We start from the raw sequence: 18346 nt of genomic DNA, 5'->3' as shown, positions 1-18346 counted from the left end.
ATGATATTGAGCAACATTAGCAAACCTCTTCCATAGGACTGATCTCCTTTAAACCAAACCCCGCAAAGTTCCCTTTTGGGATAAAGTTTTTTTAAAGGGATTTATCAACTGGTGACCAGTAATGTGACTGTTGATTTCAGTATATTAAAGTAAAAATAGGTTGAAGCAGTGTATTGAAATATCACTTTATTTAGCTCATTTTATTCCTGTGTATCTAAAACACTGCAGTGCAAATGCAGATGGTAGGTGACAGTCTAAGATGGCTATTTATGCTAACTTAATTTTTAGATAAAATTTCCCATTCACTAAGTGAATAGACATGATGGAGGAGTTATATATGGGGGCAGGATATTCTGTTTGAACCCCATGAGTACTAGGGTCATCTTTGAAGTAGAACTAGAAAACTTAAGTAGCTACACTGTTATCCAAATACTGTGAATTTTAAAGGGTTATCCGAAGAGACTTATAGGCTTCAATACCTTGTCCCGGGCTCACAGTTTCTTTCTTTATTAAAGCAAAAGTTTGGAGGCCATGGTTGTCAACACTCACCCCAGAGAGAAATCTAGCCAAAAGTTAGTAAGGCAGCCGCCCCAAAACCCAAATTGCAGAGAAGATACTCAATGTACACCTGTCCAAAACACATTTACAGGGTAAATAGAAAATCCATAAAAGGTTGCTAAAATTACATAGCCCACATAGAAATGTATTATTATTTATTGTTTTATAAAGTGCCATCATAATGGGTGGATAGGACATAACAAGTAGTATGTAACATAACAAACTGACTAACAGAGACAACAGGTGAGGAGGGCACCATAACACATTATGTGCACAATGGCTATACAAAAACCATGGGTAGTGGCCCAAAATCTTTCCAGCACATTGCAATTCTTGCAAACGTCCCTTTAAGGGAGTCCTGTCACCGTGGTTTGCCTTCTGCTAAATGCCTACACCTGATTAAGTGTTTGGTACCACACTGCGAACCACCCAGAGCTTCTGCACGGCATTTGAGGAACACACAACTAAATTTCATTTCCCTGATGAATCTTATATTATCGTGGTGTAAAGGTCAGGAGAAAATGAAATTAGGAAAGTCGACAGAGGAATTCTGGTGAGAATTGGAAAGCTTCAGTAATCATCTTTTTGTAAGAAAAGAGCATGATATTACTTAGCCTGTAAGCCTCCTTGACCTGTGGAGTAAAGATTTCTCATGCAGGAACAAAATGCTTCGAAAGGTGCTCTTCTTCAGATTTTCTGTGCAGCCGTATCTCTCCTCACATTGGCAACGTCATGCCGAAGGGGGATTCACATTTAGTTGCATAGTGAAAGGCTTTATCCATGTACTCTGCAGCTCTTAGATAATTCCAAACATGTTTGCAAAATGATTATTGTAATGAAGACATATGATTTGGAAGAGATAAGAACCATTAGAACCCATCTAGTCTACCTGTTTTCCTGATGTATAGATCCAAGCCTTAATCAGTCCTTAGTCGTGTCTTAGATAACTTTACGCTGATTGTGACTCCACATTTAGCCATTGCAGACTTGGTTGCTTTTTTTGTTGTCCTCTTCATTGTGTCACTGTGTCTTCCTCGCAGCTGGCTACACCACGGATTACACTACAGGAAGAATGATGAGTTTCACCACTGTATTTGCAATAATGTTTAATGGCTGCACAGGAATCATGGCTGGATCCAACATGTCAGGTATGACCAGAGCTAAATACTTTATTTTTTGTTTTCCTTGCTTTAGTCTTAATAATGATTGTTTTTTCCCCTTCACAAAAAAGGTACTCAAGGGGTTGTTGACAGGGTCCAAGGGGCAGCTGAAAGGTGCATAATATGTAGAAAACATATAACACGTGTAGAGTTGGCATTGAAATATGCCATAGATGGTGTTAGAAAGGATAACTTAACTGAAAATAAAACAAGCAAAATATATATTTTTTATTTTTTTTCCCCAGGAGATTTAAAGAATCCAAGCTACTCAATCCCCAGAGGAACAATAACGGCAGTGATCTTCACTTACATTATCTACAATTTGCTGGCACTGATGATCAGCTGTACCTGTGACAGGTATGATGACAGAGTTGCAAACACCTGTAAACATTACTGACATTGGATGGGAAGTCTATTGTGTCTCCCAGTCCTGCATCATACAGGACGATTCTACACTGAACAATCCAAATGGCAAAACAACTAGGGCAGCCTGAGAACTGAGACCAGCCTTGCTTGTTTTGTTGCCCCTCATTCCAATACCGGTACTAAAATACAGTCTTCCAAGAGCAGCTCACTGGGTTTGCCCTTAATAATGCATAGTGAAATAAGGGAATTGACATTTTCAGCAAATTTTCTCTTTACTGAGTAGACTACTTTAGGTTTGAAATGTGTCACTGTAGTGGGATAAATACAGAGAACTCCCATAGTTAAGTTAATAAAGCAACATGAGATTTGTAAAACACTTATAAGAATTAAGGTCTCACATTAAGAATGCACACATTTCCGGAATATCTTCCAACAGAAATGATCAGGCTATAAGTTATTCAAAAGACCACCACATTATATGCAATGGGGAAGGCCAGCCTTTTCCTAAAATTAGTTAACTACTAACTTACTGTTTATATTCATATAATACAACACAAAATACCACCTTACTGCCTTATATGTTACTTTTCCTGGAGTAAGCCCAGGCCTTTATTAATTTCTGTGATCAGGGCCTTATTTCTCTCTATGGCCACAGGAATCTCCTTTCCTGGAGATCTGACACCTCGGATAAGTCATGATTTTATCACTTAGTGATTTGAAAGCTGTCAATTCCTATCAGAGAATCCTGCCAGAGCAGCCTATCTCCTGGCCTGTAATTTGACTTGTTTGTCGGTGCGGTGCTCATGGGCAGGCATGGCAATTAAAACGCCACCATCGTTTAGCGCCTGACTCATCTGCTGATTGCATTAGATATGGTAATTCCCATTAGTCTTTCTATAGTCCGTGAGGATAATATGAATCGAGTAGATGTTAGCCTTCCACATGGCAGTGACAGAGATGTTGAGAATGCCTTCCAAGACTCTTTTGGAGTGTTTGGGACCCATGTTTTTCTGTGTGCTTTTCTTACCTGGCAGTCCCTCCATTACAGGAGTTCCGAATCTTTGTTGGAGATGAGTGTATCCACACTCCAAAAAAACACAATTACCTGTATAGAAACATCAGAAAATATAGATTATATTGCTTGTATAAAAATGCGTCTTCCCTACAAAAATACGTCACGTAAAGTGTAAATAAAACCCAGCTAACTACACCCAAAACGAAATTCACCCTCTTTCGCTCACACAGGGCCATGCAGTCTCCGTCTGCAGATTATTATGTATTGTGGTAATAAATATAATGCATGTTTAGAACTTGTGCGTTTGAACAATTAAATTCAGGGGTTCCTCTGTGGTATTGAATGTGAGAAGTTTAATAATGAGTGTACAGGAGAGCAGCTCTTACTAACTTTCCTAAATTATATGTAGTGTAAAATCAGAGAAGTAAATCATTGAATGCACCTGCCATGAACAGATTGGAAAGAAAATACAGATAAAATCATTTACCTGCTACATCTTCAAAATGATATAGAATGTGACTACATATTCATTTACATAACAGTACAGGGGATTAAAACTCTGCTTTAACAAGGCTGTCTTTTAAAACGCGTGGTTAAATATAGAATTAGTACGGTATATGCTGTGTTTTGCGCTAGCTGCAATTTTAAAATGGGAGAGAATTTAAATAAGTTTTTTCCTTAAACTGTTTCATGATAGCAGAAATTATAAAAGGAGTGAATAGATGAATGGAATTGGTTTAACCAGTGTTTCACTATAATGCATTTTATGAAAAGAAGGAATATGACTACAGGATAGCTCTAACTAGTGTTTTCTACCAGTTCACTTATTAAAGAGAGTTAATTTCATATATAATTGATTTTAACCCAATTGAGTTTGTATTAAGGGTTGATTTACTGAGCACACCTTTTGACAATGAATGGTAACAAAAAAACCGTCACTGGCCATATAAAGGACTGGAATGTGAATAAGCCATTTATGACCTAGTGCTTGCTCTGTTCCAAAGGTCTTTAGGGGTCTGTAGTGACTGCCTCCCTTGGTTTACATGGACAGGTCCTGGTTGTTGTACAGTTTAGGATCCTGAGAAGTTTTGTTACAAATACACACATTTTCAATGGCCCTCCTCTACGGTCACTACTAGGACTGGAGGGGGATAGAAAATCGACTGATATATCACCGAAGGCTGCCCAGTGAGAGGTGCTATCGGGCAGTGGTGCACCAGACGTTTGCCTACTATGTCATAGGACCCATGTATTCCTCATGTTGCTTGCAAGCGCATATAAAGTGCCATTCTGAAGCACGTGGGGTGTATAACGGAGTAACTGATTTAATTCTGTGAGTTTATACATACTATACAGAGTATAAAATGCACTGGTCACCAACATTTAAAATAAATATGTGCCCTATGGTCACCCTACCTCTCACATCACATTTGGCCTAACACAGCCACCACTTTGTGTATGTAACGGCAGAGGCTTTCTACCATTATTCTGCATTGAAGCCAAGTTGGTATACCCCATAATGGATCATACTTAAACCAGGAATTAAAAAGGGACATATAGCTAGTATTAGGCATGACATGATTTTTAAACACAATGGATTTTAGATTAATATTTTAATAATAATTTAGCTCACAAGGCTCTTGTACTTCAATCTCTTCCTATGCTGTACAATTTAGCCGTGTGGGCCTGACTTTCAGTTCTGATGGATTGCTTATTTATGTATTTTTAAATCTCCAACATAAGTTCTATAGCTTGTACAGAAACACTTCAGAGAAATAGGGATTAATTAGGTGGGTGACATACATGCTGAAAGAATAACGGATTCATGGCAGGGAGGTTGAATGTATTATTAAAGTATCTTAAAAACTGCTGAACAGCCCAAAAATATTTCATACAAGATACAGACAATTTATAATTATAGAATATAAAAATGTAGCCCAATATACCGGTAATATGATTTAGCCAAGAGTAAGTTTTGCCTGATAGCACCATCCATATTTCTTCATTTTCACTTCCCTACCCTTCTTTAAGCATCTGTATTGTGTGTGCGATGTCAATATGCTCAATACCTATATTACAATAAAGACCCCATGGCATGGAGATAAAAGGCCACGTTGTTTTTCAGAACACTACGAGGTTAACATACCGTATTAAACTCATGAAAGCAATTTATGAAACGTGTTAGCTTGAACTTGTTAACTGGATGGAGTGGGACTGCCGAGAGTCCTGACAAAGGCATAGCTACCAGTATAACATCACCTGCTCAGCGGACACTCCACATGCCGATCACCAGGGACCCAGCACACATGAGTCTTGCGCTAAGCTACTTGTGCCAGTGCCACCCAACACATTTATTGATATAGGACCCGAGGGACCTACATCGATGTTGAGCATTTTGATCTGGAACAAAGAAAAGGGTAGAGGGTAACACATCCTTGAGTTACATCACCCAGAGACCGAAGGCAACAAAGGCTTTCCTTTAACAGCCTTCCATGATTCCTGCTTACAAACCCCTATTCCTCCTATTTCACTAAAGTCACCTGCCCAATACATACTACAGCATGCATTTTGGGCACTTGTGTGTATTAATAATGCTGCTTGTCCATCGAAGCAGCCCCTTTATTAATGCTACATCCTGGGTTGCTATCTAAACCAAAAAGAAACTCATGCAATTTAAAACGTTCTGTGGTGTCCAGCGATTACGTTAAATTGTGTGAGAGTCTCTTTTGGGTTAAAATGCAAATCAGTCTGACTGATCCGCAATATAGCCATGAAATATTAGAGAGGACTCGACAAACTTGGGGTACTTTGACGTAGTGGCGGGCTAAGCAATATATGGCCATATAGTGTAAAGGTATCTCCAATATTTATGTGTTAGATATGTGTTTTCGCTGGGTATGCACTGGATTCTTGCTTTGTTTTGTGTACTTATTTATCATTATTCTAGCAGCACCACATGAATCTGAATGTGTATGCCTTGTTTGCTTTTTAGGCTGTGCACTCGCATTTCTGTATATTTTTTTCACTATGCATAAAACTACCCATTCTGGGGCAAATTGATATTTGGGTATATAACACCCGTCACCTAACATACGCACTATCACACATTTATAAACTCACACGCACTTACACATACACACTCTGACATAAACACTTACACACTGACACACATGTGATTCGCCAAACTACTTTAGCTTCCAGGGACTAATGTATTACTTTGCTATGGCTTCCTCACTCTTCTGGCACTGAACGTGTTTTAAAACAGTAGATTGCTGTGTCACATTGATCAGTTGGTGCATGTCATATACTGACAGAACAGAACAAAAAGAGCTCTCCTGGTTTTATAATATACCTCATCTTCCACAGCTGTAAAACGCCTGACAACTTAAACAGGCTTTTTAGTTCTCTTTTACGAGAGTCTCTTTACTGTTTAGATTTTATTGCAAGTCACTCTTCAAGTCTGCCCCAACTTCATCTCTTTTAATATCTGTTGGTATGAGGGTACAACATCTCTCTGTCCAGTCTCATTACGGGGAGGATAATCAGCCCACATTCTAGAATGGAGATTTATATGTAAGGAAGCAAGGTCATCATTAGCGCCTCCTGGCGCAGGAATACTAATTAACTTGTAGACTTGACTTTATATACTCTTCATTTTTTGGCTAACATGGTAACTTACATGAGTTAATAGTAGCAGATTTAATAAAATATGTAATGCTCATTACCATAATACTGTGAGCTATAATGTTTGAAGGGAGTCATGCATGTTAAGGTCGGACCCATCCTAAGGAGATTTGAAGTAACACAATTTAATTGTGTATTCCCCAGACACAAAGCAGGATTCTCAAGGAGTTAAAATCTATTGATTTCTAGGACTAGCAAAGTGTCCCAGTGAGGTAACATGTTAACAGCCCCAAAGCTAATATTTGATAGCATGCCCAAGATCCTGCATGTGAAAATATAGTTCTTGTCTCAACTTCTAGAGATCAATAGCATATCATCTAGTGCTGAAATGTTAATCCTGGTTTCCTGGACCAAGAAATCCTGGTCGTAATGTGAAAGTTAATTGCCTATTTTGGAACTGTGCATATTGTTAAGAATAACCAGAAGGCCCTTAAACCAGGGAAAAGTTATAAAAAATTAATCATGTGGGGCAGAAAGGATTTTCAAGTAACTGTCTGTTTGGCGCAAAAGAGTTGTGTGGACGATTAAACAATGAAAGATCAAATACCTTTTATTTTTTTTAAATAAATATTGGTAGATTTAAAGGGAAATTTGTGATTTAGAACTTGGTTAACAAGTAAGCTGCAGGTTAGCAAATCTGCTTTCCAACCCACATCGACTCGATTATCTTGCGGTCGAGTGTGTGCAAGTTGTGATTTTTACGAGTGTAAATGAAAATTAGAATTTTCATTCTTTACACCAGGCACCAGTGCCAGATTTGATGAAGTGAACATGTGCGAGGGCCAACCATTTTGCCTGACATTCTTTGAACCATTAAAATTAAATGTAAATTTAATTGGGCAACTTATCTGTGGAGCCTTATCAGTCTGGAACACGGGCCGCAATTGGCCCGTGGGCCGGACTTTGGACATGCCTGCTTTAGACAATATACTACGAGTCCCTTGTATGACACATGATGTAGCTGCATGCTATTAACACTATTGTCACAATGTAGCACATTAGTTGGACCCATATATTGTCTGATGTGGGCCACTAAGGTCAGCAGATCGCTGTCATGTATCTACTTTGATGTATTGGTATTATATCTGCAACCCTAGAAGTATAGATACAGGGAATAAAACAAAGATCCTGCCTTTAAGAGCATGCAATCTAATAGCATGCTCTTTAATATATAGAATAACAGTAGCTCTGATAAACAGTACACCATGCGAAGCCCAGCAGAGTCTGCATACTGAAGTCAGCTAACTGGTGTTTAACAAAACAATCATTATTAGCCATGGAAAACTCCCATAAAACAGCAGGGAGTGCTCTGGGGCCAAGGAGATTAATAAATAGGGAGAAGGGAAATGGCTGTTGCTGAGCGTAACTAGAAGTTATCTTTGTAATAAATAAATGATAAAGGAGTGGTTGCATTACCAAGTCATTTGTGGGGACAGCATATGGGAGAGGTTGGATAGCACCTTATCCCTCGCCGCTCCCCGTTCACACATTGCGGCAGCGAGGGATTCTGACACCTTGTTTTAGGAAGATGTATTGTCCATCGGAATGGGCACTCACAGCAATTTTAAGCAAGCTTTTAGAGCTGTGATTAAATATTCAGAATGCCCATCGCTAGCTCCTATTAATACAAAAGACATCTTGTTTAATGGGGTCTGCTTCTTTCAAGGTTTCTGCAGGAAGGAATGGCAATGCAACCTTTTCTGTAAAGTTAATCACAGCTCGTGCAGTATCTTCTGTTAGCTTTACAAGGTCATATGAGAATATTTACAGAGAAGGTCATCATTAATTTCTACAGTCACCATAGGGCAGTGCAGAAAGTATAGTTTAAATAGTAGGTTCCAAAAAACTCAAAAAAGTTTCTTTTGAGAGTTATACACTAGAAGAGTAAATACTTTGTTGTATATGCAGTTTATACTTTGTTTAGAACCACAAACCCAACTCTTCTCGTTGCTTCATGGTAGAGGTTATTATCTTCAACTTATTGCTTTGGTTGCCTCAAATTTGATAACTTCTACAATGGGTGACACTGCAAATCAAGTTACACTTTGCATTTTTGTACTTGTGTCATTGTGTCTGCTGTGTGTATTTATGTTTTGCTAGACTCCATAGAACCTCACTGGATTGAGAGGGGTTAATGGGTCTCACCAGCAGCCCGTGACTTGTCTTGTAGAACATCAGTCTCTATCTCACTGGCTGTCCTACTCTCCCCGGATCAGCACAAGCAGATGGTAGTGGATGGAAATCACTGGGGCTTTTCATGGCTTGAGGCTGTGAGGTTGATGAGGACAAAAAGCTGGCTCGTCTCATCATAATCAGTGTTCTTTATTTTAAATTGACAAGCCTATACTGGAATTAAAAGCTGTGAAAATGTGCAGAGATGTGAAATGTTTTTCTCCTTTCTAAACAATCCCAGTCCTGGCTGCATCTTATATTAGCAACGGATCCACAATATGGAATCACTTTCCTATCAGTACCCAGCAGGCTGGTTTTCTTGGGGGGGGTCATGTCGGGTGACTGTCCCGTGACACATTAATGGTGTCTTTTTTAATGGGTTGAGTGCTCAGGTAGTCAGGTAAAGGGTCTGTGTGGTACGTGTATGCGTGTATAATGTGCATGTTTCGATTGCCTGTGTGCATTAGTTTGACAGTGGTATGTGTCTCAACACACAGACTCAGGGGTGTCTGCGGTATAGTATATGTTGGTTTGCTTACAGTGGTCAGTATACCTTTGCATCAATAGGGCTTAGAGTAGGGTGTTTTTAGTTTGTCGGCCTACTGGGAGCTCTATGAAATGACATCATGCCTATTGAAGGGCCCAGAGGACAACTGCTGCATATGGTAAGCCTGGCACCAGGGCAGCTGTCCCTTTAGCTTCACCCTAAAGATGGCCCTATTAAAACCCACCTTACAGTTTACGTATATCATGGATAGACGTATCATAACTTCATGTTCTTAGGATCTTTGTGATTGTTCACATTAAGTTATTACTACTCAATTGTTTCAATGCTGGGAGCTGTTGATTGGCTCAGGCAGCTTTTGAAGGTGTCGGTGAGAAGGTTAATTAGATAATGCTGGCTCTGGCACAGGCTGCCTTCAGTTTTAGCTCGAAAAACTTTTAAACTAATTATCTTCAAAACAATTACACTTTTTCTAAAGAAAAGCACAAACTACAGATAATTTTAATAAGTGATTTTGCTAATGCTAATGCTTACTTATGTTAAAGCTGCAACAGCAATTGTTCTGCTTAAAAGTTTAAGTTCAGGTTTTGGGCGCTTAAAAGATATTTAAACAGTAATTTCAGCATTTAGAATCCTCGGACATGCATAAAGAGTGTAAAAGAGCCAAAGCAGTGCCACATTGATCATAAAGAAACTGAATTTATCTTGTATAGTATTATTTAATACAATACACATTTTATATAAATGATAATTGTCATTGCTGATATGAGAGACTAAATTGCTAAGTGTATATATAAATTACAGTGTGCCAATGCAAAAATGTGAACTTTCTATATTGGAGAAGGCCCAGAGAAGGCCTATTTTTTGACCTACCAATATCTTCATGAACCTTGCGATTTTAGGATATATTCGCAATTATCCCCAGTTGAAAAGGATACCCTTTTCTAACAAGACAACAATATTTTGCTGATAGAAAAAAATGTATTGGGAGTTGTACACCACAAATATATTTATAATCTTGTTCATGTCTTCTTGCAGGTGGTTGATAGATGTGCAAAATAGCAATTTCACACCTTCCTTGTATTTACACTCACTGGCCATTTTATTAGGTACACCTGTTCAATTGTTTATTAACACAAATAACTAATCAGCCAATCGCATGGCAGCAACTCAATGCATTTAGGCATGTAGACGTGGTCAAGACAACTTGCTGAAGTCCAAACTAAGCATCAGAATGGGGAAGAAAGGGGATTTAGGTGACTCCGAACATGGCATGGTTGTTGGTGCCAGACAGGCTGGTCTGGGTATTTCAGAAACTGCTGATCTACTGGGATTTTCACACACAACCATATCTAGGGTTTACAGAGAACGGTCCGAAAAAGAGAAAATATCCAGTGAGTGGCAGTTGTATGGACAAAAATGCCTTGTTGATGTCAGAGGAGAATGGGCAGAGTGGTTCGAGATGCCAGAAAGGCAACAATAACTCGAATAACCACTCATTACAACCAAGGTATGCAGAATACCATCTCTGAACGCACAAGACGTCAAACCTTGAAGCAGATGGGCTACAGCAGCTGAAGACCTCCCCAGGTGCCACTCCTGTCAGCTAAGAACTGGAAACTGAGGCTACAATTGGAACAGGCTCACCAAAATTGGAAGACTGGAAGAATGTTGCCTGGTCTGATGAGTCTCGATTCCAGCTACAACATTCAGATGGCAGGGTCAGACTTTGGCATATCAACGGTTCAGGCTGGTGGTGTAATGTGTGGAGGACATTTTCTTGGGCCCCTTAGTACCAATTGAGCATCGTTTAAACACGACAGCCTACCTGAATATTGTTGCTGACCATGTCCATCCTTTTATGACAACAGTGTACCCATCTTCTGATGGCTACTTCCAGCAGGATAATGCACCATGTCATCTCACATCATCTGAAACTGGTTTCTTGAATATGGCCACAGTCACCAGTTCTCAATCAATAGAGCACCTTTGGGATGTGGTGGAACGGGAGATTCGCATCATGGATGTGCAGCCGACAAAACTGCAGCAACTGTGTGATGCCACCATGTCCATATCGACCAAAATCTCTGAGGAATGTTTCTAGCACCTTATAGAAAGTATGCCACGAAGAATGAAGGCAGTTCTGAAGGCAAAAGGGGGTCCAACCCAGTACTAGTAATGTGTACCTAATAAAGTGGCATTATTCAGAAATGAATATTTGCCAGTAGTCTCTGTGTCTGATCTACGGTCTTATTGAAGGGATAACATGAACCAAGAAAAGAAGCATAATTACCTAATCTCAGGGATCATTGTCATACCTTCTTCGGGAGACACTTCTTTTTTTGCAGCATACGTAGCGACCTTTAATTGATAGCTGTTACATTTTCAACATTTTTAGCAAGTTTTATAGCCTTGTAGTCTAAGAGCTTGTTTTTTAAACCATCACACTGTTTGCTGTATATGATGACTAAACCTTTCATCTTCAGCACCGTAGACATTCTTAATAGTACCCATTATTGCATCCTCCTATCACATGACAAGCCTGGAAATCATTATTTATATATTGTCAAATATGTCATAGTTATTCTGAGCCACAAATTATATTCTTAGGCTATAAAGGATCATCCAACTTTTTTAAAGTTTTGTGAATTCAGATGAAGGACAAATTACATACTGAGAAAATCAATATTTTGTAAGTTTTTCAGGCAGATAGTACTAGGTAAGTGACTATTACTGTCAATGAAAGCAGATTTTACGACACTATTTGGTAGGTCAGTTGATTTGCATAACCATGGAGGCTCAATCTGATTGTCTGATTTGTTTAGTTGACATAACTCAGTTGGCTATTGTCGTAAGCAAGAATCCATCTAAACCTGACAAAATACAGACTGTTCCACTTCCTCTAGAACCTCTAGAGGCCCAATTTTTTTGACATTCATATTTTATCATCAGAAGGTCACAATAACAATGCTACCCTCCTGTGACCATGGAGAGATTGTGATGTTAAATGGAAAATATTAACACTAACCACAAAACTGATGTTCGTGCAATTCTGACTTTTTCATCTCGTAAAGAACTGGGAAATAAAAGCAGACCCTTTCATTTCCCTTAAAATCATATTGGTTTGTTGTCGGTTCTTGCCTTTGCTTGCATGCCAAGTGCACGTACAAATGGGCCAGAAATATTAATTCTGCAATGTCAGTTTATTCAGTGTGCTTCACGCAGTGATGGGCCAGAGAGAGTCAATATCACGAGGAAAAAAATCAGCTTTTTCTTAAATTGAATTCACTGGCAATTTAGAATAAGTAATTTTAGCCTCCGTATGAGTGCACGTGTGCATTCACCTACTAAATACTCTCCCACAGACTCCGCTATCTTTTTGCTTGTTTTGGTTATTATTCCGTAGATTGAAATCCAACAACGCTGTCAAACGCAGCATCTGCTGGCTGGCTGAGCAGAGAATTAATTAGGGGGAAGTGGGCTCTTTGGGCAGAGCTGGGTAACGAGGCAGATATTCCAAGATTCGCTCTTTTGGTTAGAAATACATTTTCAAACAAGAATGATACAAGTATGTATGACTGCTCGCCGTAGTTAATCTTCTGGCTTGTAACCATTTACATGCCAAATAAAAAAGGCAATATTGTTAACAGTAGAATAACACGACATCAGAATTTCCACGGAGGAAGAGAACAGAGAGACATTTCACTATTTTAAATGTGATAAATGAGTTGAATCTGCAGATGTTGGTGTAAATCTATTAAGGGCTTGACACAAGGCAAAACATTGTCAACAAAATCTAGATATAAATGTGGGGGAAAGGACACATTTCATCAAGATGTATTAGGGGCACCTTTTGTATATGCAGCTGGTGTTTGTGTGCTTTTGGGAATAATGCTATGACCCTCTCATCAAATGCACTCCAGCGTAGACGTGTGTTCTTCTAAGCTTGTCTGTATAAGAAGGGTCCTTTAACTCCAAATGTTCCATGGGAATCCGACAGTAATGTATTAGTCCAGATTAGCACAGATAGCCTAGTCTGCAGGTTTCCCTTTATTAACTAATTCTGTTATGTAAACGAAAGGCCTGCCTGTGATCTTGTCAGCAGGGGACCTCTATGCTGTTGGTAAGAAGTCACTGACTAACATCTGAGGTGCCTTACTCTCAAGTGCCATTGATACAAATATGATCAAGCAAGTCTTGATGAATCCCAGGAGTTAGGTAGCTATGGGTCTTTTTTAGGTCTGACTAACTTTTTGCCCTGTCTTATATTGATCTGTATGAGTACACTTCTTTCTTGCTTCTACAAAAATACCAAGTAAGCTCACAGATTTATCTCTCTGGCTTTTACTGCTCTACTAATTGTCAAGCCCTGTTATAGATTCTCATTTAAATTCCTTAAAATATGCTAATAGCAAATAGCACTTGCCAAAAGTGAACACGTTCCGCATTTTGTATATGATATATACCATATGAAGCTACAGATTAGATTAAGTTCTTCTAGTGTTTTTGTAAAGGCTTTGGAGAGAAAAAGAAAAAACAATTCTTCAAGGACTCCAGAATGTGAGATAATGAAAGGCCATGCTTCTTTCTTAAAAAGTCCCTTTAGCGACCCCTGGCTACTACGGTATGTTCCAAGTACTTTAATAAATGCTGTACTTGGTGTAGTTATTCTGCTTTATATCTATATTTTATGCTGTGGACCTTTAATTATCTTACATGTCAGGGTACTATAAAATATGCACATTATATATCAACTGAACACCAAATTAAAGTTCTAAGCATAATAATTATAATGATAAGGAGATGATATCCCAAGATATTTAAAAGTAGAGCAAGGTATGGTCATTTGATGTATCAGAGTATACATTGCTCTTCAGCAGTACACATTTGCAGTTTTTAATATGCAGCTAGGATAAGAACAGCCAAAAAATAGAACTTAAACATGCCCCTAAGGTAGAAGCCCCTTGCAGACTGGTATTTATTTTGAGTGTAAGAAGCGAAGCCAAGATTCAGCAAGGAACACCTAAAATGCAGTCATTCTTGTCACATCCATTCGAGGCTGACTGACTTTCCTCCAGATAATCACAGGCTGTTTAACAGCTCCCAGTCGATAAAGTGACTTTACCATCAGACAAGCCGCTGCCGGGAGAAGCAGTAACATCACCTGGTGTGAGTTCTTACACCAAGTGCCAAAGGGAGCCAGGAGAGGGAGATAAAGAGAAAGAAGGAGATGAGTCCCTTGGAATTAAATGAATAACTACAGAATTATAAATAGAGTAAAAAAATGCAAAAGGAATGCATTCTCAGAGGAAACTGCGACAATATATTGAAGTTTCTTTCCATTTTTAAGCTAAGTATGAAAGGTGCAAAACACTATTGAATAGTACATGTTCCTTAACGGGTAGCAGTTATATGGATTCCGTATACTAATCCATAAACAGCGCATAGGAGTCCTACAGGATGAAGACTTAAAACTTCTCATGCAAAATGCTCTCCTTTGGGAAATCAGAGTTAAAAATCAGTCAAATGAATAAACCATGAAGCTTTCATTTTAGGAGTAGGCAATATGCAGAAAGGTGTATGAGAATCCGGCAAAATTACAAAGAAGAAAGGAAGATCTTATATCCAGCACACAACTGTGTGGCCATCAGATCTTTTCTATTCTTTTATTTTCTTACAGGGTAAAGGTTTTTTCAGAAAAAGTAATTGCCTATTTGTAGATTTTTTTTTATTTTGGGCCTATTAAAAAAGCAATTGTTAAAGCTGAAATAAGGTGCTTAAAATCTGATTAGATGCAAAGGTGATGACACAGAAACAACAAGAATGAGATTTTTCATGAGTTTTCATGTTTTCACTGTGGTTGATTACTGGTAGGATTGCATCTGTATTTTCTGTCACATGTATTCTGCCATAGCAAATGACATGAAAATTAGCTTGGTGATTGAGGAGGAATCAACATGTAATGTGCTCATTACTGTAAGGCTGCTGAAGGCTAATCTAAAACACAAGCGATGAAATAGTATAGACCATATGAATAAGTTGTAAAAGCTTCCTGCGTTAAAAGCCATCTAAAAAACCCTTTGATGCTAGGCCTCATAGATTGCATTATGGGTACAAATCTTTGGTTTTGGTCAAATCAATGCCTCATAGTGGATTTACAAATCCCTCACCTTCCAACAACTATAACCTAAGGTATATTCTGACCTAAGCAGCTTAGGCCTTGGAGTGGCAGGTCCTGGGGGACAACCCTTCTACCACCAAACAAGGGGCAGATCAGCTATTGTGCTGCTCAGCGTGCAGGTTACAAGTCCAATAGAGGACTGTACTGAGCCTGTACAGCCTCCATAGTATGCTCTTCCCAGGTGGCGCGTGCTCTTAATAGGACATCATATCTCGGAGCTCCACAGTAAGCCATGAAGGAGCTGGCCAGAGATGCTATGCTGGGTCTGGCCTCAGGCAGTGCCGAAGATAAATATATTGCTGACTATGATAACCAGTTCCACAACATAATGGATAGATTGCAAAAGATAATGCATCCATGTACTTGTAACTGAACTTGGTTCTTTATGTTATAGAGGGAGGCAGTCAGAATTGCTTTTACATATTCAGCACTGTACAAAATATTCAGTACTGTGCAAACGTTTGTGAACCTCCTTAAAGTGTTACGTTGAAAAAGTATTTGCCCCCTTCCCGGTTTCTTTTATTTTTGCATATTTTTCAAACTAATTTTAATATTAGACAAAAATAACCCAAGAAAACATGCAGTTTTTAAATGATTTCATGTATAGAATGGAAAAAGCTATCCAACCATACCTGGCCCTATGTGGAGGAAAAATCCCCCACAGTTAAATCAACCAATTAACCAAATTTAATTAATTTAATAATTGTTAACTAGACACACCCAGGCATGATTACTGCCGGTCCTGCTGAATCTAAACATCAATTAAATTGGAAGTGTCTTGCAAAGTGAAGTAGGCTAAAAGGTCTCAAGAAGCAACACATAATTATGCGCTCTATAGAAACTCAAGAACAGATGATAAACAAAATCATTGACATCTATCAGTCTGGAAAGTATTACAAAGATTTTGCTAAGGCTCTAGTACTCCAGCAAACAAATGGAGAAAACTTGGGACAGGGTTGATCCTTCCCTGGTATGGCTGGAAGACCTTGTTCTCGTTACATCACCGCATTCCTCAACATGAAAATCAAAGCAACCGTCAGACATAGAGAAGGAGAATGCTTGGCTATCGCTTCTTGGCCTAAAGCTCATAAGTAGCTGGGTTGGGCAGGACGATGATCCGAAGTACACAAGCAAGTCCACCTCTGAATGACTCAAAAGAAACAAAATGAAGGTTTTGGAGTGGCCTAGTTAAATTCCTGACTTAAATCTGATTGAGATGCTGTGGCATGACTTTGAAAAGACAGTTCATGCTCAGAAATCCTCCAACATGGCTGAATTAAAACTATTCTGCCAAGAAGAGTGACCAAAGTTCCTTCACAGTGATGGTAAACACTCATTTGATTGCAGTCATTGCCCCCAAGGGTGGCACGAGCAGTTATTAGATTCAGGGAGGCAATTACTTTTTCACATGAGTGATACAGGTTTTAATGAACTCTTTGTCTTCAATAAAAGCTGCATTTTTGTGTTTACTCACTTTCTCTTTGTCTTATATTAAAATTAGTTGGATGATCAAAACCAGTTAAATGTGACAAATAAGCAAAAATAGAAGAAATCTGGAAGATACTTGCAGCACTGTATATAAAGCAGTTTTCGTGAGTAAACACTCCTGCAGGGGCAGCTGTAGGTTTTCATAAAATCCAAGCACCAGCTATGTCCATCATCATAAAAGAAATATAATGAGTACAATGTATTACTGAATTAATATTACGTGAATAGTAAATTTAAAAGAAAGTAAATAAGCATTTATTAAATCAACTGTGTGAGAGCATGTGAAGAATCCCACCTTGCGTCAGTCGATCTTTATCATCATCATTATTGTGCTTAGAAATTGAATTAATGATATATAATGTGCACATTTCATTAAAAAAAAGGTATTTTTCACACCAAAAACAATCTGAAATTCACAAATGGCTTGTCATCAATTTTATCTCTTACGGTAAAAGCTGTATCTAATCCCTCCACCCCTCAGAAGGGATGATCATTCTTGGACCTGTTACTACCATTCGCTAGCAGGTGTCGCGCATGGGCCTTGAGCGAGTGGATAATTGTCTGCCTTCGAGGTCAATTTAGCTCCAAGGCTTTGTGCAGGTCCCGTAGGCCTGTATTATTTAGAGCTGTTCCAACGTTGGTTACTGTGTTTGTCATTAAAGTGGTCTGCACTATTATTCCTGACTCCTGAGGGGGGGGTGACGATATGATTCTCATCTCTGTCATATGACTCGCAGGAGCGGAGTGGAGGGGGCAATGGGGGCAGCTTTGCACCCCCACTGATTTCCATTGCGGGAAAGTGCACTCATAAATAACATTTATTTCTGCTCTTTTGATTAGCAAGAAAGGGACTGAAATGGGCTACAATTATAGCTGTCATGTCCTAATATCTTAATGCACAGCAATAATTCACCAGCATGCAGGGACCCCTGTGTATGTCATTCATATTGGTATTTTTGTTACGAGTAAAAGGTTCACATTTTCTTCATTTTAACCTTTTACCTGCTAGACCTTGGATCAAATTTAATGGTAGATTAATCCTAGTGTTTTTATTTATTTATTTATTGGCATTTTTTTTCTTCTATGATATTTTATTCGCAGAATGAAATGAAAGCTTGTTTTGCCTTGGGTCAGATTACTCCTAATAGAGGAAACGGAATCTCTGACCTCCCCACAGTATAAGTAATGCCTGAAGGTGTATTAGAGGGAATAGCTTA

The 18346-nt window shown here is 38.8% G+C and overlaps 1 protein-coding gene across 1 annotated transcript in view; it reads left to right on the top strand.

Moving 5' to 3' along the window:
* LOC128484491 (solute carrier family 12 member 9-like) overlaps positions 1–18346 on the top strand; it is a 97837-nt gene that overhangs the window by 17286 nt on the left and 62205 nt on the right. Inside the window, exons 5-6 of the mRNA XM_053460899.1 lie at positions 1599–1706; positions 1964–2075. Of these exons, the coding sequence (XP_053316874.1) occupies positions 1599–1706; positions 1964–2075 (220 nt within the window). The remainder of the gene's footprint in view (positions 1–1598; positions 1707–1963; positions 2076–18346) is intronic.

The sequence above is a fragment of the Spea bombifrons genome, chromosome 3, assembly GCF_027358695.1.
Source record: "Spea bombifrons isolate aSpeBom1 chromosome 3, aSpeBom1.2.pri, whole genome shotgun sequence".
Taxonomy (NCBI): Eukaryota; Metazoa; Chordata; class Amphibia; order Anura; family Pelobatidae; genus Spea; species Spea bombifrons.
This window is presented reverse-complemented; position numbering and strand designations above follow the sequence as displayed.